This window comes from Pelmatolapia mariae, linkage group LG10_11 (genome assembly GCF_036321145.2).
Source record: "Pelmatolapia mariae isolate MD_Pm_ZW linkage group LG10_11, Pm_UMD_F_2, whole genome shotgun sequence".
Taxonomy (NCBI): Eukaryota; Metazoa; Chordata; class Actinopteri; order Cichliformes; family Cichlidae; genus Pelmatolapia; species Pelmatolapia mariae.
In genome coordinates this window covers 14,664,758-14,688,894 of record NC_086236.1, presented here as the reverse complement: position 1 = coordinate 14,688,894, position 24,137 = coordinate 14,664,758, and the positions used below count along the sequence as shown (strand labels likewise).

Genomic DNA, 24,137 nt, shown 5'->3' with positions numbered 1-24,137 from the left:
CCTCTGGTTTCCTTTTCTGTTCTTATTTCCGTATGTTTTTCCACTCTGCCCTTTTTCTGCTGCTCCAGTTGTCCCACACACTCTTACCCGTCCAAATCGCCCTGCTCCCCCTCCACCTGACAAGCGAAACTCCACGGCATCCACTTTGCCATCCTCAGGTAGCGCTTTCTCCCCCCTTGCCACTCTCACCTACTGTTTGCCTCTCTGCCTGTCTCTTACTGGCTAGCTAACTTTATATATATTGCAGTATTTCACACACTTGTGTAATTTATTCTGAGTTCCTTACCACATGAATGGACAGTCCTTTGGACACCACATATTTCTCGTCCACACACTAAACACGATTAAGAATCATGTGATGGTAAAATACTGCCACCAATATACTGAAGTTTATGCGGAGACAGCATTGAACACACTGAGGTTTTTGTGTCCAAACAGACATTAGCGTTGCTTCATACAGTTTTCTTTTTTGGATTGCTGCAACTATGTTGTATTTGAATTTGGAGAGACATTCAGACGCAGAGGAGTCCTTAGGTTGCAGTTTGAGGCAATTATTAGTTAGAGTTGTGGTCTCAAGTTTATTCATGCCTATTAATGTCATGGAAATTTTTAATTTTAATTTTAGTGAGATCAAAATTATACAGACAGCCTTAAACATATACATACACCCAATTAAATATTTCAACAAGTGGTGCTGAAGGCTCTACAGTATCTTTTAGCTTGACAAGGTCTGTTAGCTTTTCTTTAGTGATTATGATTTACTACAACTTGCAGTTTCTCTTTGCAGCATAGCTGTAGGTTGTAGAGTTATACAAGCTGTGAACAGCTTCTAAACAAAAATTCCAAGATCTTCAGTTCAAATAACTGTATAAAAGCACATTTTGCCAAGGTCTTAAAGAAAATCCAAACTGTCACCGTCGGATGAGAGGAAGTTGGTTGATGTGTTCAGGAACAACCAGGAACCATCAAGGCTCAGGCCTGCTATGAACCAGGAAGTGCTGGAACACCAGCATCACTGTCCATAGTTAAGTGAGTTTTACATCACCATGAACTGAGAGGGTGCAGAGCAAGAAAGAAGCCTCTGCTCCAAAGTTGATTTGCAGCTCCCCACGTGGAGAAGCCAAATATCTTCTGAAAAAAAGTTTTTGGTCAGGCGAGACAAAGATTGAAGCTATTTCGCCAAAATGACAAGAGGTATGTTTGGAGTACTAAAGGTGAGGCTTTCAAACCTATGAACAATGCACCAGCTGTCAAGCATGGTGGTGGTGAAACCAACCAATTTAAATGAACTCTGCCAATTCTGCTAAGAAGACTGCTGAAAACATCCAGCCAGAATTATGCCAGAAGCTTGTTGATGGCTACCAAAATCATCAGGTCAAGAGGAGCATTTAACCAAATAATTGTGGGGGTGTGTTTGAGCCTGAATGTATACTTTTGACCCTGTGTTAATTAGAGAAAATCCTAAATAAATTCAAATTTTTCAAAGTCGTTATAGATGTTTACTGCACAATTATTCCACCCTGGAAAAAGAACAATTCAAAGAAATCACTAAACCCCCCAAATTATCATGACATTCATGCCAATGATGGTCAGATATAAACTTGTGACCACAACTGTCCAAATGAAGATTTAGAAATGGACTTTGGGTTATTTCTTGTTGTATCACACTTAAGAAAGAATACTCATAGGCTTATCTCAAGAGTAACCTAGTTTGCTATTCCATTGCATCATATTCATATGCACATTTCATTCTCTTTTCTTTCTTACTCTTTCTTTTCTAATCTACTTTCATTAATCTATCCATCCTTCCATGTATTAATGCAGCCAGCGGAAGTGATGGTGGTCCTTCCAGTCTCGCTGTGCACTCCCGGCCTCCTTTACCAATTGCCCCCCGCCCTTCTCCACGCCGCTCGCGACATCCCTTGTCCACTACTCCTGTCCAGTCAGAGATCCAGCCATCCCCTGGCCCCTCCCCTCAGCCGTCACCCAGGTCCAAGCATAAGAAATCTGCCAATCCTGTTCTTCCTGAAGCTTCTTCTCTGACTGACTCTAAAGCTCCAAGCTCCCAGATCACAGCAGATGCTCCTTCAATCCAGAGTATGCCTTCTGTCCTTCCTCTGCCTGACGTGCCCGCCCACACTCCATCTCCTAAATCCTCTGAATCTGTGTCTCCTTTACCTCCTGCCTCACTGGTGTCAGTTCCTGTGAATTCTTCATCCAGTTGCAATGAAGGTGCTGCAGACTCAAACACACCCTCTTCTCTGTTCTCAAAGCCTGCCTGTGCACCTCCCACGAGCATTTCTTCTGTACCTCCCAAACTTCCCTCCACTTCACCGTCGTCACCTGAGCCCATTGTAACATCATCTTCCATCACTTTACAGAAGTCTTCACTAACCGTATCTACGTCTCTCCCGCATAAACCCAAATCCACTGGCTCCCAGCCCCTTTCTATCAAATCTTCCTTCCCAACAAAATCTACCCTGTCCTCTGAACCTCCATCATCTCACCCTCCACTCACCTGGACCATCTCTCAGCCTCCTTCTCTGCCTAAAATCTTCCAGTCAGGCTCTGCAAAAGGTAATGAGAGGCTGGCTGGTAGACAGGCATGCTGCATGCTTCAGACAAACTGATGTCTGATATGTGACCGTCTGATTTGGTTTCGCCTTTTGTATGATTTAGCTTCATGCCCATGGTACATTATAGAGTGAAACAGAGAATGCACTGCACTCTGGATTATGTTGTGTTGGGAGGAAGCTATATGCATGTTCAGGTTGTGATGATTTCAGAATTTTGAGTGAAACATCTGAATGTTGTGTGACTGTCTCAGAGCAAGATAAATTAGTTGTTTGTGCTCATTCTTATATTAATTTTTTAAATAGTTTGCCTCTTTTCATTTAACATCAGTCAACATTCAAAGTCTGCTCTGTCTGTCTAATATTAGCTGTTTGCCTAATCCTTCATGTAACTGAATCCACGTGGCTTGTGTAGTTTCATCTATATATTTAAATGAGCCACCCATCTGTCATTTATGTACTATTACAAATATATACTTGACTGACTCTGACAGTAGCTCTTCATATAGACAACAATTTGAAGAGATAAGAATGAGCTAAAAAGTAAACGCTTTGGAAATGTTGAGAATAATTAAACATTTAATGCAGATGTATTATTATTATTAATGAGTAAAATTGATTAGCTTGACAGCAGTGTTACAGCTAGTTTGTTCCAGACAAATATACTGTATCTGTGTGCTGAAATACAATTACGAAAATGAATGTAAACTTTATTGTCACAGAAAGGAAATTGGTCAGAACATACAGTACTATGCAAACCTATCAGCCATGCCACATTTCTTTAGATTTTGCTTGGAGAATAGATGCAGTGATTTATTGAAACATGAGTAAAAATACATGGAAGTACAGTACATAAGGCAAAAACTGAATTTTTGCAATTCTAATTACCTTGAAAGTCAATATCTGGTATGACTACCTTTATTTTTAAGTTCAGCCTGAACTGTCTTAGACAAGCTTTCTTATAATTTCTTCAGTCATAGTTCTCCAGGCTTCTCATATGATTCAGCAGACCCCAGCCTTTTCTCCCTGTTTCCCTTCTTTAACAATGGCTTCTTGGCAGCGACTCTGCTACTCAGACCTTTTCTGATGAGGCTTCAGTGAACAGTAGATGGATCGAGATGTATATCTCAGGTCCTGTTTTGAGTCTTTCCTGGATTTTTTCTTATATCTAAAGGACATGACTTTTAGATACTCTGCATCTACTGATATTTTTGTTTTGTTTTTAGGTCTGACGCTTCTTCTTTTGCTCTCCACTTTTCCAGTTTCCTTAAACGTTTTCCTTAAGCTCTTTGGGAATCACTTTGTTTGTGCAAAAATCCTATTTTATACATTTCCTAAACCTAAACCTATCTTTGGCTGAAGAAAAGGTGTGTTTTTGCAACAGGTAGCCAGCAACAAAGTGCCTAAAGATTTAAGGATACCATTTAAAATTGGTTATTTTCTAGGTTTGTTCTGTTTAAACACAACACTGATCCATCCCTTGAGTTAGGTGCCTTTTTTATCCTTCAGTGATTCATAGGTCATTTTTAAGTGGCTTAATAAATTAAAAGAATTAAAAAGCTTTTGGCCCTGTAAAACTACATAAAAAAAACACATACAGATACAGACCCGAGAAGGCATTTTTAAGGATTTCATAGTTATAAAGTGAATAAAATAAAATATTGTACTTAACTCTTTTCTATATGTCTTTAAACTGGAATAATGTTGTTAGCTCACTCTTTCCTTATACCAACTTTAGAGTCTTTCTTTCTTCCTCTTATGTTCACACTTCTCTTCTCCTCAGCTCCTGTTTCATACCAGCGGCGCCCCCCAGAGGTTCAAACTGCAGATGATTCTGCTTCAGCCTCTGGTCTGTCTCTGTATTCACAGTCTTAACAAAAGCAATGCTTATCCTCTCTGTTCTCTGTTTAATAACTTTAACATTTTTATGTTATCCTCTGGCAGGACATTCTCACATTTTCAGACCTCAAATTGTCAAGTCAGTCGCCCGCCCCACGTCTCCCTCTCCTTTTTCTTCTGATGCCCCTCTTCTTTCATCCGTACCCCCTCTTCCAAAATCTCCCACCTCTAGCTCAGAGTCAGGTAATTGAAGGCAGCTTTTCCTGTTTCTGATCTTTCATAGGTTCTGTAGTTATTTCCCAGTGTTTTCCTGGAAATCATCCTTCCTGTCATTCCTTCTCATTTTCCAGGTGCTCACGGAGCAAAGTTGAAATCTGACTCTGTTAGAGCTGATGGGGACATCGCCCCTGTTCCTCTGTTAACTAGTCCTGATCTTGATGCCCTCTGTGACCCAGTGGCTCCAGTCTGTCCTGCTTCTATCCTCTACACTTCACCCGCTCAATCCTCTTCTCTACCAAAGCCTGCCTTTTTCTCCTCACCTCTCACTGTAACTCGTCCTTCTGCTCCTCCAGCACATACCAGCTCCAGTCGGTCAGGTACACCAGCCTGCAAATCATCCTCATTTCAAAGACATTTTCCTCATTCTTCTATCTGAAAACATCCAATTTAAAGCAAAAACAGTCTTTCCTCCTTTTGTGCAAAGTATGTTCTGATCTTTCCTTCTCATTCTGTATAGGGTTAACATTCCCCCTCGCTCAGGTGGATGAGGAAACGACCTCAGCAGTGAAAGAAGCAGCCGCAAGCCCTCTGCACCAATCCAAGGATTCCCCCAAAAACAAAGGGACGGCTTTACACAGCAAGCTGTCCACTCAGCCAGTCAGAGCAGCCCAGGATTCAAAGGTGACCATCGCAGAAAACAAAGTCGGACCAGTGCGGATCAGGTGAGGTCATGGGACGATATCACATGAATGGATAAATTTAGATTGCTAGGTTTGGTGCCTTGAAGATATGTTTGGCCTGAAACTGCTGTGTGAGTGGAAAATCTGTCAGACCGCAAAGGTTACGCTGTGTCTTGTGGACTGGGAGCAGATCTAACTGAGTGCAGGAGAAACAGCAAAGATGACAACACTTGTTTATATTGAAACAAAGACAAAAAGTTAGAAGTCTCACTTCCTTTTTTTTCTTCTTCCTGTAATCTTTTTGACTTCTTTTTTAAAGGCAGTCTTAGATGTGCTGTATGTTTGAATTTGCAATACTGTTTTAAGGAATAAGGAAATCTTTTTTTGGCAGATTTAAACATAAAAATTAAATTGATGACCTCAAGTATTAACCAAATGACCTCAAGCTGTTATGCTCACATAAAAACTGGAAGCAGGGGAAACAGTTTACCTGGATCGGCAACATTCTTAGTTTGCTAATTCCATGAAAAGGCTCGCAACAACACTACACATTGCCCATAAAGAACACATAATTTTAAAAAACAAGATATGAGCTCCTAATAAGCGAGTTTTAGAAGATCTCATCAATTCACTCTGACGTGTCAGTCTGGACTTTGATGCTGTACAAAGGTAACCGTCTGCTGGTGGAGGCTTCATGTTTAGTGGAAATCTGTGAAAGCTGCAAGACAACAAATAAGCATATTTCCCTAAACAGCCATCTAAGACACCCAGATTTAACAATCCAATACCACTGATAACATAGCTGCTGGACAGCAACGCTCCTACAATTGTTTGGTCCTATTTTCAAACAAAAATGGAACAAACTATAAAAACCTAATAAGGAGCATTGATCATTGGCTTATCAGCACTAACGATCATCCAAATTACCCCCAAATTAGTGCTTCAGCCTGCTGTTCATGTTTCTAGATGAAGGACTACGATAATTGTCAGTGTGCATTTCCCCAGCGCATCACAGTTGCTTCCTGTTTGTGATTGTGCTTCCATGATGCTAACATATGCCAACAGTTGCAAAGTGCTTTGATTTCTGCCTCCTGTTGCCCTGATATCCTGGTCTGGTCTGCACTCTCAGCTTTCTGTTATCTCAGCTGCTTATCTGTTGAGCCTGACCTCCAGTATTTCTGTCCCTAGTCCTCCCCAGACCCGCTCAGAGCTGATCATAGCGCCACCCCCTCCTTGGCCCTTTGCTTCCTGCGAGCGCGCCACTCCCCAGCAGCCCTCCACCACTGTCGTGGCAGCATTTATAACTCCTAAACAGCCCAATGTTCCAGAGCAAATTGATGTTAAAAAGCCTTCCAGTGAGAGTATTAGTAGCTCCATTAACACAGAAAAGCCGCCCTTGGCAAAGCCAGAGCCAGAGCCTGACTTTGATGATGTCATCTTTGAGTCGCCTAACCAGAGACAAGAATCAAGGGGTTTGTTTCTGGAAGAGGATGACTCTAAGCACGATACTATCAAAAGGTGTCCCCCAGGGTGAGTATTTATATTCAAGGATGCAATCAGGAATAATTATTTTAGAAAACGAATGCTAAGGTTGCAGAATGTGAAATGATGATGAAGGTGATACACGCAGGCAGAGAAATAAAGCCTTAAGGTATATTGTGTATCTGTTCTGCAGTCTTGAACAAAAAACCAATGAAAAGAAGTACGGAGAAAAGCAATTAGAGGAAGCAGCAATCGCAAAGGAGCAGGAGAAGCAGAGGGAGGCAGAAATTCAAAAGAAACAAGAGGAGGAAAGGAGGCGAAAAGAGGAAGCGCAAAAGGCCATGCTCTTAAAGCAAGAAGAGATGAGAAAACATGAGGAAGAGAAGAAGAGACTGTTAGAAGAGGAGAAGAAGAGACTCTTACAGGAGGAGGAAGAGATCAAGAAGGAGAAGGAAAGGATGAAACGTGAGGAGGAGAGACTCCTGAAGGAGAAGAAAGAGAAACAGGAGAAACTGAGGGTAGAAGAGGAGATGAGGAAGCGAGATGAGGAGGAGAGGAGAAAAAGAGAGGAAGAGAGGAGACTCCTGGAGCTGGAGGAGGAAAAGGAAAAACTCCAGAGGGAGGAGGAGAGAAGACTTGAAAGAGAAAGATTCATCAAAAAGATGAAGGAAGAGGAGGAGAAAAAGATAGAGGAGAGGAGAGCAGTTGAGGAGCAAAGTAAAAGAAGGGAGGAAGAGAAAAAGAGGCTCGCGGAGGAAGAGGAAAAAAGAAAGGTGGAGGAGAAACGCTTGAAAGAGGCCAAAGAGAAGGAGCAGCAGAAAATAATAGAGGAGGAAGAGAGAAGAAAAAGGGAGGAAGAGGAGAAAAAACTCAAAGAGTCAGAGGAGAGAAAGAAGAGAGAAGCAGAAGAAAAGGAGAGACGACTCAAAGAGGAGAGAGAGAAGGAGATAGAAAGGATGGAGAGGAAGAAAAAGGAAGAGGAAGAGAAAAGACGTGAAGAGGAGGAGAGGAGAGAGAGGCTCTTAAAGGAGCAGAAAGAAAATGAGAGGATACAAAGGGAGGAAATGGAGAGAGTTAATAGGGAAGAAGAAGAAAAGAAGAGACAACTACAAGAGGAGATGAGAAGGCAGGAGGAGAGGAGAGAGAGGCTCATAAAGGAGCAGAAAGAAAAGGAGAGGATACAAAGGGAGGAAATGGAGAGAATCAAAAGGGAAAAAGAAGAGAAGAAGAGGCGACTTCAAGAGGAGCTGAGGATGCAGGAGGCAGAGAAGAAGAAAAAGGAGGAGGAGGAGAGAAAAAAGAAGGAAGATGAGGTGAAGAGGCAGAGAGAGGAGAAAGAGAAAGCTGAAAGGAAAGTGAAAGAGGAAGAAGACAGGAAAAAGAATGAAGAAAAACAAAAGCAGAAGCTGCAGGAGGAGGAGATAGAGAGAAGAAAGAAGAAGGAGGAGGAGGACAGGAGGAGGAGGGAGGAGGCTCGAGCAGCATCGGTCTGCAGGCTGGAGGCCAACAGGTCAGATGAAGACAAAGAAAAGATGAAAACGGTTTCCTCCTTGTCCATTTCTGAGTTAAACACACACACGCCCCCTGGCGGTACCAAACACGCCAATACGGCTCTTAAAAATGTGACACAAACAAAACTTCCTGCTCCTCACTTCCCTCCGCTGGTCAAAAGCAGCACTGCATCCAAGCAGCTTCCCTCACAAATTCCCAACCAATCACAAGACAGAGAGAATGCCCCTCCATCAGTTCGTAAACCAAACTCCAGCGAGCGGTGAGTTATAATTCTGAAATAAGTGGTGATTTCACTCTGTGCGTGCTGATTGCGCTTTGTGTGGTCTGTAAACAGAGATGGCTTCTTCTTTAATCAGCAAATGAAATCAGAGAGACTCAAAACTTGAAACTGAGTTCATGATCTTAAAAATCACTTATTTCCGACTTAAAGCTAAATCTGTCTGATTACTTTGTGGTGATTTTTTCAGGATTCTCTGCTCTCTCGCCTAATACTTCTGCCAAGGAGGTCATGTTTTTGTAGCTTTCTCATGTGTGTTGTTCTGTATTTAAACACAAAGATGAATTATTGGTTGAAAGTCAACAAAAGGCTTAAAATGTATAATTTATGATTCTTACAAGTGTGCTATGTGTTGTCAACACAGTACTGTATAAACATTTAAAATATCATCTCACTTTCAAGTTCAAAACATTGATCTGATGGCCAAATTTATAATAATGCTATATAGATCTATTTAAAACTATGTTTCTTACTGCCACTGCTTGTATTGACAACATATATCCATATATGGAATGATCAATGGCGATTCTAAGTATAAGGTTACTTTACACCTCTGACCTCTTGTGAAAGGTCAAATAAGCTCTAATTTTTATAAAATGTTCTGCTGCCTTTGTTTGTATTGGCAAAATTGAGGAAATTATACTAGTATATGAGGATTATAAATAACACTTAAATTATAGTTTGCATCCAAATATCAGGTCACATTTGACCTCTGACCTCACTTTTACATTTCACATCTGCTTTTTATTTAAGTTAATCCCAAAATGTGTTACATCTTTGAAGACAAATATAATTTATGTAATATATATATAATATATATAGTATAATGCTATATAATAAGCTGAAGGTATTCAGCTTAACAAAGTGAATATATACAAAACACAGTACTGTTCCCTTAGAAGTACACACTGCCCAGAGAGTGAGCAGCTTTGGTGGAGGTTTGCATCCTGCTGTAATAACTGGTACTGATATCGGTGATCTTGCCCCTGGTATATCTCAGCTGTCCATCATCGCTCACCCCTACTTCTGTTTGTTTTTTATAATTAATAATGGCTGTCCTCTGCTCCTTTTCTTCCTGTTTTTCCTTTCTTTTATTCACTTTTCCTCTTTCTCTCCAGTCTCGGGCAACTGTCTCTCATAAGCGAAGGTTCACTGTCAAACATTGTTGTGCCAGAAAAGAAAGTCTCTGCCACATGTACTCTGCCTGGCCCTGCTGTTCAGCCAACAGCCCAGAATAAAGCAGTTATATTAGAGGTCTCGATGGTGGTGCCACCTCAACAGAGGCTGTCTGATGCAGAGATTCCTCTATGGAAAGTGCTAGAAGGGAGAAGTGGGAAAGGTACACCTGAAAAAATCTCTGCCGAGGAGGGTACAAAACCTTTGTGCAGAGGGTAAGAACAGACTAGGGGGCACATCTTTGTCTGCTTCTATGCTTAATCCTCTTGTTTGTGCTTCGCGTGCCTCGCTAATTGTTTGGTTTCTTAACGATGTTTGTACGAAATGCCAATTAGTAGTGGATATATCCTTCATGTGGTTTTCCCTCTCTTCTAGCTCACACGGAGAGGATGCTGCTGAGGTGCACATGCCTGTTAGGCAAGAGAGCCAACCAGTTAAAGCAAAAGATGGAGATGCACATCACATTGCCGCACCCTCTGCTCAGCCCAGCGCACCGGCAGTTAAAGAGGAGCCTAAAGAGCCAGAGGGACCCAGGGTGGAATCAGCAACCTCAGTCGAGGTTCCCCCCCGAGAAGCTGACGAGCGCGTGACTCTGGCGCCTGAGCCGCTTCAGCCCTCAAAACCAAAACCAGAACCAGAACTGCGGCCGGAACAAGTTCTTCATCCATCAGGAAAACCACAACAGGAGGGAGCAGATGAGGAGGGAGCAGATGAGGAGAAACCAGCCGATGCCGTGCCTGGTGGTCACGAGCATTTCATCAACAATAAGGACCCAGTGTGCGAGGCAGAAAAACAGCTGTGGGCAGCTGTGGAGGAGACCACCACCGAGATAGGAGTGGAAAAAGGGATGGAAAGTAGTGAAAGCAAGGAAGCGAAGAAGGAGAAGCTGAAAGAGGAGGAAGGTGTAATAGGGGGGTGAGTCAGCGATGGTTGCTTGCAGTGTTTGCTGCATGGCGTGACACCACATGCGCATTTTAATGGCTAACGTTCCTCTGGGTGCTGCAGCCTATCAAGTGCTTACTCAGCAACTGCAACTAACCTCACCTGAAGCTGTTTTCTTTATATTGACCTCTGTCTGTGATGCAGTGGTATTTCAAATAGAGCGGTTTGATGAGAGCTTTACACAAGTATATAATGGACCTGTGTGTGTGCGTGTGTGTGTGTGTGTGTGTGTGTGTGTGTGTGTGTGTGTGTGTGTGTGTGTGTGTGTGTGTCTGGTAGTGCTGAGAAATGTGCGCACACAGAGGCAGATGTGTGTGTTGCAGAGCAGCAGAGGGAGGCGCCTGCTGGTTTCATGTCAGCAGTAGTTGGGGTGTTATACAGAGGGTGAGTCTCTCTGTGTGTGTGCGTGTGTGTGTGCTACTGTGTGGACTTCTACTGTGTGTTTTTCTATCCAGATATGCTTTTATTGCAACGGGTTGCTATTAACAAAGTCCCTAAAGATACCATTTAAAATTGGTTCTTTCTTAAGTTGTCTTTTATGTGTAATTCAATTCAATTCAATTTTATTTATACAGGGCCAAATCACAACAACTGTTGCCTCAAGGCGCTTTATATTGTAAGGTAGACTCTACAATAATACATACAGAGAAAAACCCAACAATTATATGACCCCCTATGAGCAAGCACTTTGGCAACAGAGGAAAGGAAAAACTCCCTTTTAACAGAAAGAAACCTCTGGCAGAACCAGGCTCAGGGAGGGACGACCATCTGCCATGACTGGTTGGGATGAGTGAGGGAAGACAGGACAAATGACATGCTGTGGAAGAGAGCCAGAGATTAATAACAAGTGTGATTCAGTGCAGAGAGGTAGACACTAACACTGGTTCATCCCTTGAGTTAGGATCCTTATTTATGCTACAGTGATTCATTGGTCAGTGTTGTGATATGTTAAAAAACTAACTATTAACTATTGCTTATCATGATTTTAAAAATTACACACACAAAAAAAATAAATAAATAAATAAAATTCTAGCTCCTTGGAAGCAAAATGTAAAGAAATGAAGGGTGGTAGTGTAACAGACCGAAGAAATATTAGACTAGGTAAAACATTTAATACATTAACCTCATTATGTAAGAGCCTACACATTAATGCATTATTACGTCATCTCTACAAAAGTTGCTGCGTGGCAACCTTCAGTGAAGTACTGAAACATTTTGATGTTTATTAACTGCTTTTGTGGCATTTAAACTGGCTGCATATAAAAGCATCCATCGCTGGAGAATGCACCGTCCAATGGATGTTAGTGATTGTTTTGATTACGTGGTGAGCTGGCTTTGCCAATGTGGTTTTTAAGTATTGAGTGGCTCTTTGAGGATTCATCTTGCATATGTAGCTGCTGGCTTGTTTGTGAGCTGATCTGAGCTCTCAGCTCCGTGCCACCAGAAAGTATTTCACTTGTTCCTAATCCCGTCAAATAGAAAAATCGGTATGCTGTGCAGAGTTGCTCTCACTGTAGCAAACAGTGTTTCTTTTGGGTGCTTTTGCACGGCATTTTGGAAAAGCACCAAAACAAAGTCTGAGAAGGAACTATTTTTAATGAAGCATGTTGTCTGACCCTCTGTCACAGTGTTCAGAGCTCATGAAGCAGGTCATTTTCGGGTGAGCTCTGTCTCACAGTTTTCCTGTTGTTCGTATCTGCCCTTTAGCTACGAGACAGTGGCCTCCATCCTGCACACATCAGGATCAACTCTTGCAGGTCAACCGCAACCCTCTATCAAACAGCCATGCCACCTTATAAATAATGAACTCCAGCCATGTTTACATGAAGTAGATCCGGAGATCTTGTGTTCCTCTGAGGCGGATAATGATCCACCGATTCCCATTGATGTGGACATTTTGCCACCCACAGACTTCTCTGACACAGCAGAGAGTCAAGCGACTGCAGAAGAAAAAGTTTCTGAGACTCAGAAAAAAGAGTGCTCATCTTTAAACGAGGCACACAATCTGGTGGCAATTCTGAGAAGAGCTGCTAGTGAACAGGAGAAAGAAAGAGAAGGGAACAGGGAGAGAGAGGAGAGAGAAAAGGTGGAAAACATCAAGAGGGCAGAGAAGGAAGAGACAGACAGGAAGGAGCGGGAAGAGGAAGCAAAGAAAGAGAAACACAGGTTGGAGAGGGAAAAAGAAGAGGCAAGAAAGAGGTTGGAAAAAGGGAGAAAGGAGATGAGGATGAGTGAGAGAGAAGGGATAAAAGAGGGAAAGGAAGAAAGGAATGGAGTGGAAGAAACAAGGGAAGGGAACGAGCATAAGGAGAAAAGGGAGACAGAGCCCGAAACAAAGCAACAGAGAAAGGATGTCAATGAGGAAGTAAAGAAAAAAGAGAAGAAAGGAAAGGGAAAGGGGGACAATCATGGAGAAACCCCACAGTGGAGGACAGAGGCTCTTCCTGTTCTTGCTTTAGAAAAAGTCAACCAGAAAGTGGATAGCAGCCAACAAAACAACTGTCCGCCACTGAGGGAGGTAGAATTAGAGGATATTGCATATGATGAGAGGTCACAAGGTAATAATGAGGAATCAGGATTCAGTTCTGATCCTAAACTAGCAACCACTGTAATATCTAATGCTGAAGTATTAACCAGACCGGCTGATTCTGCCCCTGCAGCCAAAATTAAAACCAACAAAGCTGAGGACTATGTTTGTATTGTTAAGAAAACCATGGATGATCCTGGCTTCAAATCACTTAAAAAAGGCAAATCCTATCTTAAACATGGAGCCATCCCAGAGTGGCTGAGAGAGGATGATGTTGAGGAAATATCATATGAGAGGGGACAGGAAGATCTTGGATCCATCTGGCTGGCTGAGCTGTACATGGAAGGGGAAGCAGGGTGAGTAAGGGGTATGGGAGAGATAAATAGCCACAGGGAGAGAGGTGAGTAAATAGAGCTGAGATGAGAGAGTTGTGCTCGTTGCTTCTAATGGATCTCTGGACTGTGTTTTCTTTAACTCCGGGGGAAATCACGTTAGTTAAACCCCACTGAGCGTTTGGCCTGGCCGTGCATGTCTTTCTCATGAAAGAGTCATGTATTCGCATCTGAATCATATATGCAACCCTCCAAAGAACATCATTAGACCATTATTGTTGTTCTGGATTAATGTTAGAGTTATTATTATTATTTGAGCAGACAAAGAACAGCCTTGGCTATGGACTTATGTGGGATATCAAAGTGCTCTAAACACTTCATATATGTCCCATCTTCTCCTCAGCTTCCTAATTCACTGTGACCTAAACTCCATGCTTATTGGAGTCGACTGGTATATACATAGCACGCTTCTACTCAGTTGAACAGTTCTTTATTCCCATTTACTGTAAACTGAGGAGGGTAATAATCAAAGTTAAGATTATGTTATCTTTCAGTGTTTCAGTGTCAGTGTAGCCCTTTGATAGTCCCCTGTAAATCTATGGAAAAATTGCAAATATGAACTTTTAGTAGTTAAAAAATAGGCTTTCAGTTGTTGTTTAGACATATATGTAGCAGTAAATCTTGCAAGCATGAAAATAAAAAGGCATGCAATGGATGTATGTGCATCAACTGCATGAGTTATTTTTGCTGTCTACATGAATATGACAAGTCTACTTACATAGTTCTGTAATCAGTGCAGCTTCACAGAATGTCAAGTGGCATGGATGCATTGATTGTTTTGATGTTCAGATGCTGTGATGCATTCGAGGCTAGAGAATGTCAAAACTAGTATAATCTCATTGCTAGGCCTCGGTTCTACTAATGCTCTGGGACTCTCTGTGAAAATCTTTTCCTAACAAGATGTCCAAGGAATTACATAAAATAGCTTAGTGTGGGAAAAGCACAGTGAGCTTTAACATCCACTATGCTCTACCCTTAGTTCATCAAAATGTTTGTCCTTGAATCTTTAGATGTTTGTGATCTTGAAAGGGTAAATATGTGGTTGCTTGAGATGAATGAAGGTGTGTTTGCAAAAAAAGGGAATGGGGCATGAAAAGGATGCTGGCTAGGTTTGTGGTTCTTTAGTTATGTGAAAAACACGTGAGATCTGAAATTTGATTTTCTGTCTTCAGACCAGGCCACCCTTCCCCAGCTGTAAACCAGAAGTCCTCTTCAATTGTTTTCAGCCAACAAACACTTTACCAGAGCCCTGCTCCCAGTCAGCCAAATAAACCAGAAGTTCTTGAGTCATTAACCAGTCTAACAGACAGTCCACATCCTAACCCTCCGTCTGTGTCTCAGCAGGGGATATCAGTCAATCAGACAGTGAGGAATAAACCCGTTCCCCAACTTAATGAATCACAGAAACAGCTGCTAAAAGGACAGAGAAATGCTGTTGCTACAAATACTAGCCATAGCCTTGAGGTAGCAGCTGATGAGGAGGAAGAACTTGTTCAGTCGTCAGTGGTTCCTTGGCCTCTCCCTCCAAGCACTTCCAACATACAGTCTGATACAAAACATACTAAGACATACACAGACATGAGCGTCACTAAAGTAGATAGTGAAATAAATACAGTCACACAATCACACACAAGTCTTGAAATGAAGGTTAAGGAAAATGTGAACAACTCCAAGACTTTCAGTTTAAACAAGAGTGACAGTGACAGCCAAAAGAGTGACAGTGCACAAATGAACAACCTTTGCATGAGTCACTCCAAAGACCAACAACTCCAAGAAGAGGAAAAGTTCCTATTGGCTAAAATTCGCCTGATGTCAGGTGACTCATCCCCGGTGTCCAGCATTCACAATATGAAACGACTCATCCCGGCCCCAGGGGATATTGACTGTGACACTGAGCAGCCAAAAAAACAACTGGACATCGCCACAGATCTCACTGTTGTCAATCAACACTTAGTTTTTCCCAGCTTTGATTCCCTGCAGGAAATATCACTAACCGAAACAGAAGAGCCACAGGCAGAGGAAAATGCGTAAGTCAGGATAGGCTGTTATCTTGTCCTGTTTTATTAGACAAACTCGTTTGAGACTTGGCTTATACAGCACAATGTTTTAGTACAGCTTTGTGTGCTGAAATCTAACGTTGTCTTTTCTTGGCTGAACCCCAAAAAGCAAGCTCTGGTGTAGTGTGTGTATGTGTACACATGAGTGCATGTGGCTGTTCTAGAGGTCACTTTTTTCAACTTTATGTTCAAAGAGTATTTTACACTGAAATGCTGAAAAGAGGCCCTAGGTCAGGGGTGGGCAATTCCAGGCCTCGAGGGCCGGTGTCCTGCAGGTTTTAGATCTCATCTTGGGTCAACACACCTGAATCACATGATTAGTTCGTTACCAGGCCGCTGGAGAACTTCAGGACATGTTGAGGAGCTAATTTAGCCATTTAAATCAGCTGTGTTGGTTCAAGGACACATCTAAAACCTGCAGGGACACCGGCCCTCGAGGCCTGGAGTTGCCCACCCCTGCCCTAGGTGCAGATCCCGGATGAGACCCCATTTTGTTACAAATCGCTAAAACTTGCAACAAAAATAGGGAGTGTGTTCAAGGCCATCATAATCAGCAAGATTATTTAAACTAAAAAATGTGTCAGGTGTGTGATGTATGCTTGGCTGAGTGACAGTGAGGAAAGAGGCTTGCAAGATCTGTCCAAATCGGGCCCTGATGACAACCAGCTGGCTTAAGGCTTTTGCTTAGGTCACACATGGGTGATGTGACCCAAAAAGGCAAACTGAGATGCTTAAAAATGAGTGTATGCCCATAAAATGCCAAAAGCGTAGGCCTGCATTGAGGCAACCGAGCTGCAAATCCTGATGCAAATCACATGACTGCTGTATGTTTTCCATCACGCTCTTTTAACATCATGAGTTTGTTCAGTTCATCATCATCATCATGGCAAGCTTGCATGTCAAATCTGAAAAATTGCACATGGCAATGATGAAACGGCATCGATAACCTCCTTCATTTCTTCTAAGTTAAGCTTTTTTTCACATCATATATCCTTTTTTCGTAGGCCAAAACACCAGCTGGCTGACCTCCCTGATGGCGTAGTTAAGAAACCACCATTCCAGCTAGAAGACTCCCCCAGCACAGTCCATCACTGTGAGATCACATCATCTCGTCTTCCTACTTTACCAGAAGAAGAGACCTCTGACCCCAGGACCCCTGATCCTGTTACAGTGGTCCGGGAGGAGGCTGATGGGAAGGACGACACAGCTGAGGTAAATTTAATGAATACTCATCTTTATACTTTACTTTACTCATCATAAATATTTGGCTTTTCATTTGCGTAGATGCACAGAAACAAAATTTCTTTCCCTCTTTCTCCAGGATCTGGTGAACTCCAGCCAATCGCTGCTTGAGTGGTGTCAGAGCATCACTAGTGGGTACCAGGGGGTAAAGGTCACAAACTTCAGCACTTCCTGGAGAAATGGGCTGGCCTTCTGTGCCATCCTACACCACTTCCATCCAGACAAAATGTACGACATTTTACTGAAAAGTTACTAGTTTTGAGTAGATTCTCTTTAGAAATTATAAATATTAACTAAACTGTTCATCTTAATGTTGTAAGCTACTTTTCTGTTCCTGCTTTTGTGCCATTAGAGATTTTGACCAGTTGGACCCTCATGATATCAAACTCAACAATAAAAAGGTGAGCATGATTTAATGTTTTTAGCTCTTGACTGTTTAGTGCACTGTGCCATCAGTTTGTTTTTGCAGCCACGTGAAATGGTGATGACATAGTTCTGGTAACTTTTAGATCAATATTTTTCATGCAATATAGTCAGAGATGTTTGACGATTAACACCCAGAGCACTAAATATAATTCTTAGCCCACCCCTTATTTCTTTATATTTTGCTTACAAGCAGCCAGACGTTCTTGCATTTTTTAAAGTGGTCCTGAATGATAGTTTTCCAGGCTTTGCTCCAGAGCACATATTCTGCTGTTCCATTAAAAGAGTGTTGCTAGGGCAATTGTTGCCATCTCCTTTTGTAATCCTGTGTTTCCTAACAACATCAGGCGTTTGATGGCTTCGAGGCGCTGGGAATCTCTCGCCTGCTGGAGCCGTCAGACATGGTCCTTCTGTCCGTGCCTGACAGGCTCATAGTCATGACCTACCTCAGCCAGATCCGCTCACACTTCACCAACCAGGAGCTCAGCGTGCTGCAGATAGAGCACAACAGCAGTAAGTCCAGTTACGGCGTCGCCCTCACCGGCCCGACTCCCACGAATGTGGACGCTGCTGCTTTCTGCATGGCCAGACTAAATGAAGGAGTGAGTCTAGAAGAGGGAGGAAGCAGCACGCTGGTGGTCCCGCCACCAAGAGCTAAACGACAGCTTAAAGGTATTAGTATTATTCCCTCTGTATGATTATTTTATTATATATTCACCAAATAAGGTTAATTTTGCCCACTTTGGCTTTTTGGAACTTTTACAGTTTCTGTTGTCTTACCATAACAAACTGCGCAGGCATAGTTAAAAACTTTTTATTATGCAAGCCCTTTAACACCATAAACCTGGGTTAAAAAAGCAAAAACAGCGAGGAGAGCAGAAAGGAAAAGAGCAAAGGTGAAAACACTAGTGTTTCCCGGGGTAACTTAGGAATGTGAAGTAGCAAAGTTAGAGCTAAGGCGACAAGAGGCACAGAAAACAGATCAATAAATCAAGTTCACAATGCCTCGCTTAAGATTTTTGTTGGTTCCCAGAGATACCAGATGTGCCTTTTTAGTGCAAACGTGTTTAATATTCATTTTGGCTATAAATATTAGTCCCAGTAGAACAGCTGTGAAATTTATTATTCTTATTTAAAACTCCTGAATGTCTCTGGAGACATGTTATCTCAAATAGATTCATGAGCGATGAGGTCTGGCATGAAGTTGGAAAAGTTCTGATGATTTCATATGTGAGAAAACTGTCTCAGCCTTTTTCCCTCCTGTGCTGTTATCAACGGTTTGGACTGGTCGACATCCAGTTAGGACATCCAGTAAGTGATGTCATGTACAGCTGTGCATCAATCATGATGTAGTAATATTTAATATGTCATGACCATTTGGGCATTATTTTCTGCTGTGGCTCCTGGTAATCACATACATCCACAAAGTGTCAATGGAGCAGATTCAGATTACATGTTTTACTTTCACTTTGATAGTTCTTTCTTTGGCTTTTCATTTTACTGGATTAAGTACATATGGATAAATACTCTGTACCAAGATTTCTGAGGCCTTAAAACAATTAAAGAAATGTAACATGTAATCATTTGTCTGTTCTGTTTTTAGTGGAGGAGTCCATAACTCCAGTCCCACCCCCACGGTCTCTTACAAAGGTAGTCAAGCCTGGGCCGGCTCAGGTAACACTTTGTCTTTCTTCCTTCATTATTTAAATCAGCAAACAAACTTTTCAGGCAAAAAAATATATTAAATACTCTCAATTATTACTTTGCATTTTCACCTCTGTTTAACTTTATACATCTGCTTTACTGTAGCTATATGAAAGTTTTATATTTCTTCTCCAGGATGAAAATACAATGTCTAACTCTGCAACAGAAAACACGAATAATACAGGTAGGAGCCTGCAGAGTAAGCCTTTTCTAACATTTGAAGCATTTGTTTTAGCACTCTTACCCCGGCTTTTTTCGCACTCTGATTTGTGTATTTCAATTTTTGCAGAGTTTCAGCGTGCAGATGAGCCCCAGCCTCCAAAACAAGACGAGGAAACAATGGTCAGTCAAGTGTTCTTGCCCTTTTCTGTTCTTTATTTCATTTCTATATCATTTTGATTCTCACATCATCATTAATTGATGGCTGCAAAAAGTACTGAATAACAGTTGTATAGTTCATCATTCACATCTTATATTCTCCATCCTTTGACCTCTCTAATCTTTTTGACCCTCTTCTTCTGCTTCTCTTCTGATTGTCCCCCTCCCCTTTCTGCTGTCCGACCCCCTCTTTCTGTTGATCTCTTCTCTTCCTCTATTTGTGGCTTTCTGTCGTCGTCCTGTATGTTCATGTGTGGTTGTGTGTGTTTGCCTCTATTCGTCTGCGTGTCTTTGTATGTGTGTGATGGTGGCTTGTGGTCAGTCTCTGCAGGACACCAGCCAGTATGTGTTGAGTGAGCTGGCAGCATTGGAGACAGAACAGAAGCACATCGACAGCAGAGCTGCAGTGGTGGAGAGACGACTTCGAAGTCTCATGGAAACAGGTGAGTCACTTAATTAAACCTCTGATAAGCAAGAAGTGAACGGTGCAGAATTCACTAAGCAGATTTAATCCAATGGACTTTTGCATTGATTAAATGGTTGCAGTTATGTGTCACCACTGGATTTCTTCTGTTTTTTCTTCCCTATCCCCTGGTCATAGCAGGTGGCTGCCCCTCCCTGAACATTGTTCTGTTAATAATAATAATAAAATGATAATAAAATAATAATAATAATAATATATTGTATTAATAGGCACCTTTCAGGGCACTCAAGGACATCTTACAAGCAATGAAATAACAAAATCGCAGTATATGGCGATTAAAAACACATCAGAGAATGAAAAAAATCAACAATATTAAAAATGTGTTTGAAGGTTGGCTTTAAAGATTGGGAGAAAATCAGTTTTGCAAATGTGGTGTGGGAGAGAGTTTCAAAGACGAGCCGACGCTTGGCTGAAAGCTCTAACTGGGGTCTAACAGAGGATGGTGGAGGTGGAGGATCCCAGAGTGGAGTAGAGCAAGTTGTGACAATGTGCAGAAGATCGGTGAGATACAGAGGTGCAGGGTTATGGAGAGACTTGAAAGTAAGAAGATGTATCTTAGAATTAATGCAGTATTTTACAGGAAGTAGTAGGAGGAAGGACAGGATTTATACATTTTACTGAAGGAGGTCAGGAGCAGGCCTGTGTTAGAGGTCTCTTCCCGTCAAAAGGGAGTTCTTCCTCTCCACCATCACCAAGTGCTTGTAAGAGGGGAAGGTGGCACTATAAGACACCAAAAAATATACATGTAAATATACATAAAAAGATGAACTAAATTGAACCAAACCTTAAATCTCCTGACCTGAATGCTGTTTCATACCCTCCTCAGCCATGATGCTAACCTGCCTTCTACTTGTGATTATAATGAAGTAAATTCCAGATCTAGCTCAGTCTAGTTTACACTTTTTTTGTTGTTAAATAGTATCTTGCATGTGGATCATTATGTTTAATGATCTTTATTTCTCTCACATGGTGATAATGTTTTTTTGTTGTTGTTTTTTCATTTTATCAGTGTATTCAAATATTTACAGGCTTTCTTTTCTTTTCTCTGCTGTTGCAGGAAGTGACCGTGATGAAGAGGAGAGACTGATCCAGGAGTGGTTCACTCTGGTAAACAAGAAGAACGCTCTGATCCGCAGACAAGACAACCTGGAACTGCTGTAAGACCTCCCACATATCAGTATACACATACTCATATACGTATATTTTACATTTGTTTTAAACCGACTCGTTCTTAACTGCATCTACAGACAAGAGGAGCAGGATCTGGAGAGGAGATTTGACCTTCTGACCAGAGAACTGCGCGTAATCATGGCTATTGAAGGTCATTAATTACAATCAAAGTGGTGGAAACAAGTAATCTGTACAATATCAGTCAAAATGATTTATAGATAATAATACAAATGTAAATGGTAAAAAAATTAAAACACAATGAATTTGATCATTTTGAGGTCTGCTGTTTGTTGTGCAGACTGGCAGAAGTCACCCGCTCAGCAGCAGAGGGAGCAGCTGCTCCTCCAGGAGCTGGTGTCTTTGGTCAACCAAAGGGACGAGATCATCAGGGATATCGACACCAAGGAGAGACGGTCAGTATACGTAGGGTTATGTGAAAGAGACAAAGTGGGTTATACATCCACAAAACAAAAGAGATCAGTTTGTTATTTGGATCTTTATGCCTATCTATGATAGAGGGGTGCAGATATCCATGAGCTCAGCACCGTACCATGTTTTTGTGTTTGCAGGGCCTTGGAGGAGGATGAGCGTCTGGAGCGTGGTCTCGAAATGAGGAGGAGAAAATACAGCAACAAAGAAAAATGTGTGTTACAGTGAGACGAGTGAGGACAAGCACAAACGGCTTTTAGTACGGATACTCCAAAGTCCCAAAAGAGTACTTTTTTTTAAATACAAAGTTGTTGTTTTTTAAGGATGCTGGGGCTCTGTATTTTCTTGTATTTAAAGTGCCTTGAGGACTGCTCTGAGTTTGACACTGCAAAAAATATGTCATCTTGTCTGATAAAAAAAAGAAATTCAAATGTTCATTATTTTAAGTGTGTCTTAATATATAAGTATTGATTGATTCTTTTCACCTATTTTTATTTATTTAAATTATGTATCTGACTGTTTTACATCTATTGCACATTTGCTTTTTGTGTGTTTCTGTTTCTAATCTGTGACTTTCAGTATTCAAACACTGGCTTATCCTCCATTGTGAAAAACGAGGCCAAAATATTTGCAGCTTTGAGGGGAAGTTTAGTTTACAGTTGTTTGTAATCTGCAGGTTTCTAGTAATGTCACCCTACTTGTCGCTTCCCCGAGGAAAAAGTCCATAAACACGCCCGAGCATTTTGGATATCAAAATAGTACGTGGTAAGTCATGAGCTGGACTCGAATGCCCAATGTTGTTAGCGGAGGATACGTGTTTTCAGATTCAGGATGACCCCCTGCAGCCTCATGGAGCTCAAAGATGTTTCCAGCCTAAAGTTACACCTTGGTAACTTGCAGTCTTTGTGGATGTGATTGCTCACATCTGCAATATTCACAGAAATCAAAGTGCTTTCCATTTCTGTGTCGACTACTGCATGCATGCTTATGGAGGTGTGCTAATAAAGTGGCACTGTGCTCCACAGCGCCACTATGTATTCATACTGTAGCTGCGTATAATGAATCGAGGATGTTTGTGATGATGAAAATAAAAACATATCGGCTGGTTGCTCATCTGTCATGACTGTTTTCATCACTTAGTCTTCATCACACTTCATAGATTATTTAACCCAGGGCAGTAACTGTAATATAATCCTGCATTGGACGCTACAAAAATATCCCCTAATGTGATGCTGCAGTGATCACAAAACAGACATTGCTGGATAGTGATCAATACAGCTGAACTCTAAATTTAAAGGCACTTCAGGTTAAATATCTGTTTTTACCTTGCTTGGTGTGTCTCGAATGAGGCTTGGTAATGCATCTCCAACTGGCAATCCAGCTGTGAGGAAATTACTTAAATTGTTAAGCCAAAGACGTCAAACTCATTTTACATCATGGGCCACATACAGCCCACTAGGATCTTAAGTTGGTCAGACCAGTGTAGAGAAGCTTAACTACACATGTGATCTCTGAGATCTTAACATAAGAAAAAAAAGAAGTGTAATTTTAACATTTTAACAGTGTACAGTTATTTCCCAGACTGCCCTGTAATTATAAAACAGAAAGCTATTGTTTATGCATAAAAAATAACCTTTTTTGTTAGTTAAAAGGCCAAAATTTATGCTCTTCTTTAAAGTTTCCAAAGCTGTCCAGTGGGCCAGCTTTGACCGTCTGCCAATAAGTGATTTCCAGTATTTATGATTGTCGGTATTTAAACGGTTGTAAATGACTTGTTGGCCTTTAATATGTAAAACATGTCAAATATATCTCCTGTGAATGAGATCGAGCCACTTTAAGCCAGAAAGATCATTTCTGTCACAGAGTAGAAGCTGCAATCAGTTTCTGGCAAAGCGACTATTATTTATCCTTTATTTATGAATATGATACTCTCATTAACATAAAAAAATGTCTTTCTCAGAAGAGATCTGGCAAAGAGGGAAGCAACAACCATAACATAACAGTTGTATAAATATATTTTAAGTGCCAAAAACGATTGGACTGATTATAATGTAGAACACAGAAGTACATACAATAACGCAGAGTCATAAAGATTCTTACAAAACACGTAATTTCTTTATTTTATTTATAAGACCTTCGTAAATCCTGCTGACTGCAGACTATCAATATAACCAAAGATATTGATGAATTAAAATGTGAATATATACACTTAACTATATATTTTTGGCATTGTATAATCTATTTAACGTGTAGACTGATACTGATAAATCAGCTAACAAAAATCAAATCGTGGATCAGTTTAATAAAAGAAATTATAAGTCTGAGCGACTGTTTAGTACTACTGCATGAACACAGCAAAGAGCAAATGTGAATTGATGCAGCCCCAAAAGGTCTTAATGGAGGCATGAAAATCGTTTCGAATAACGTTTGTCAGTATATCCCTGGTGGTCTAGTGGTTAGGATTCGGCGCTCTCACCGCCGCGGCCCGGGTTCGATTCCCGGTCAGGGAACTAGCTTTTTCGTGTTCTATGAAGGCTACATGTTGTTTTCCAATTACACAACTACTTCTACAGGCTGGCACGGAGAGGCTAAACTTCACCTGGTTTTTTTTCTCTCTGACCCAGTATAAAA

General features: G+C 41.3%; 1 protein-coding gene and 1 non-coding gene across 5 annotated transcripts in view; both read left to right on the top strand.

The window, feature by feature from the left end:
* LOC134636652 (EH domain-binding protein 1-like protein 1) overlaps nucleotides 1–22,614 on the top strand; it is a 29,857-nt gene extending 7,243 nt beyond the window's left edge. Inside the window, exons 7-27 of one of the 4 annotated variants that reach the window (XM_063486733.1) lie at nucleotides 69–158; nucleotides 1,825–2,577; nucleotides 4,357–4,422; nucleotides 4,518–4,655; nucleotides 4,763–5,008; nucleotides 5,149–5,353; nucleotides 6,500–6,841; nucleotides 6,987–8,564; nucleotides 10,134–10,673; nucleotides 16,681–16,888; nucleotides 16,998–17,146; nucleotides 17,271–17,319; nucleotides 17,689–18,013; nucleotides 18,945–19,015; nucleotides 19,181–19,229; nucleotides 19,335–19,387; nucleotides 19,755–19,866; nucleotides 20,965–21,064; nucleotides 21,155–21,228; nucleotides 21,376–21,490; nucleotides 21,647–22,614. In XM_063486733.1, coding sequence (XP_063342803.1) covers nucleotides 69–158; nucleotides 1,825–2,577; nucleotides 4,357–4,422; nucleotides 4,518–4,655; nucleotides 4,763–5,008; nucleotides 5,149–5,353; nucleotides 6,500–6,841; nucleotides 6,987–8,564; nucleotides 10,134–10,673; nucleotides 16,681–16,888; nucleotides 16,998–17,146; nucleotides 17,271–17,319; nucleotides 17,689–18,013; nucleotides 18,945–19,015; nucleotides 19,181–19,229; nucleotides 19,335–19,387; nucleotides 19,755–19,866; nucleotides 20,965–21,064; nucleotides 21,155–21,228; nucleotides 21,376–21,490; nucleotides 21,647–21,734 — 5,351 coding nt within the window. In that variant the 3' untranslated portion in view covers nucleotides 21,735–22,614. Of the gene's footprint in view, nucleotides 1–68; nucleotides 159–1,824; nucleotides 2,578–4,356; nucleotides 4,423–4,517; nucleotides 4,656–4,762; nucleotides 5,009–5,148; nucleotides 5,354–6,499; nucleotides 6,842–6,986; nucleotides 8,565–10,133; nucleotides 10,674–16,680; nucleotides 16,889–16,997; nucleotides 17,147–17,270; nucleotides 17,320–17,688; nucleotides 18,014–18,944; nucleotides 19,016–19,180; nucleotides 19,230–19,334; nucleotides 19,388–19,745; nucleotides 19,867–20,964; nucleotides 21,065–21,154; nucleotides 21,229–21,375; nucleotides 21,491–21,646 lie in introns of all 4 variants that reach the window. The other 3 variants (XM_063486732.1, XM_063486734.1, XM_063486735.1) reach the window with 3 other exon arrangements.
* Nucleotides 22,615–23,944: 1,330 nt separating this feature from the next.
* Nucleotides 23,945–24,016, top strand: trnae-cuc (transfer RNA glutamic acid (anticodon CUC)). The gene has a single exon. It is a non-coding gene; the product is annotated as a tRNA-Glu (tRNA).
* The last annotated feature ends 121 nt before the right edge of the window (nucleotides 24,017–24,137 follow it).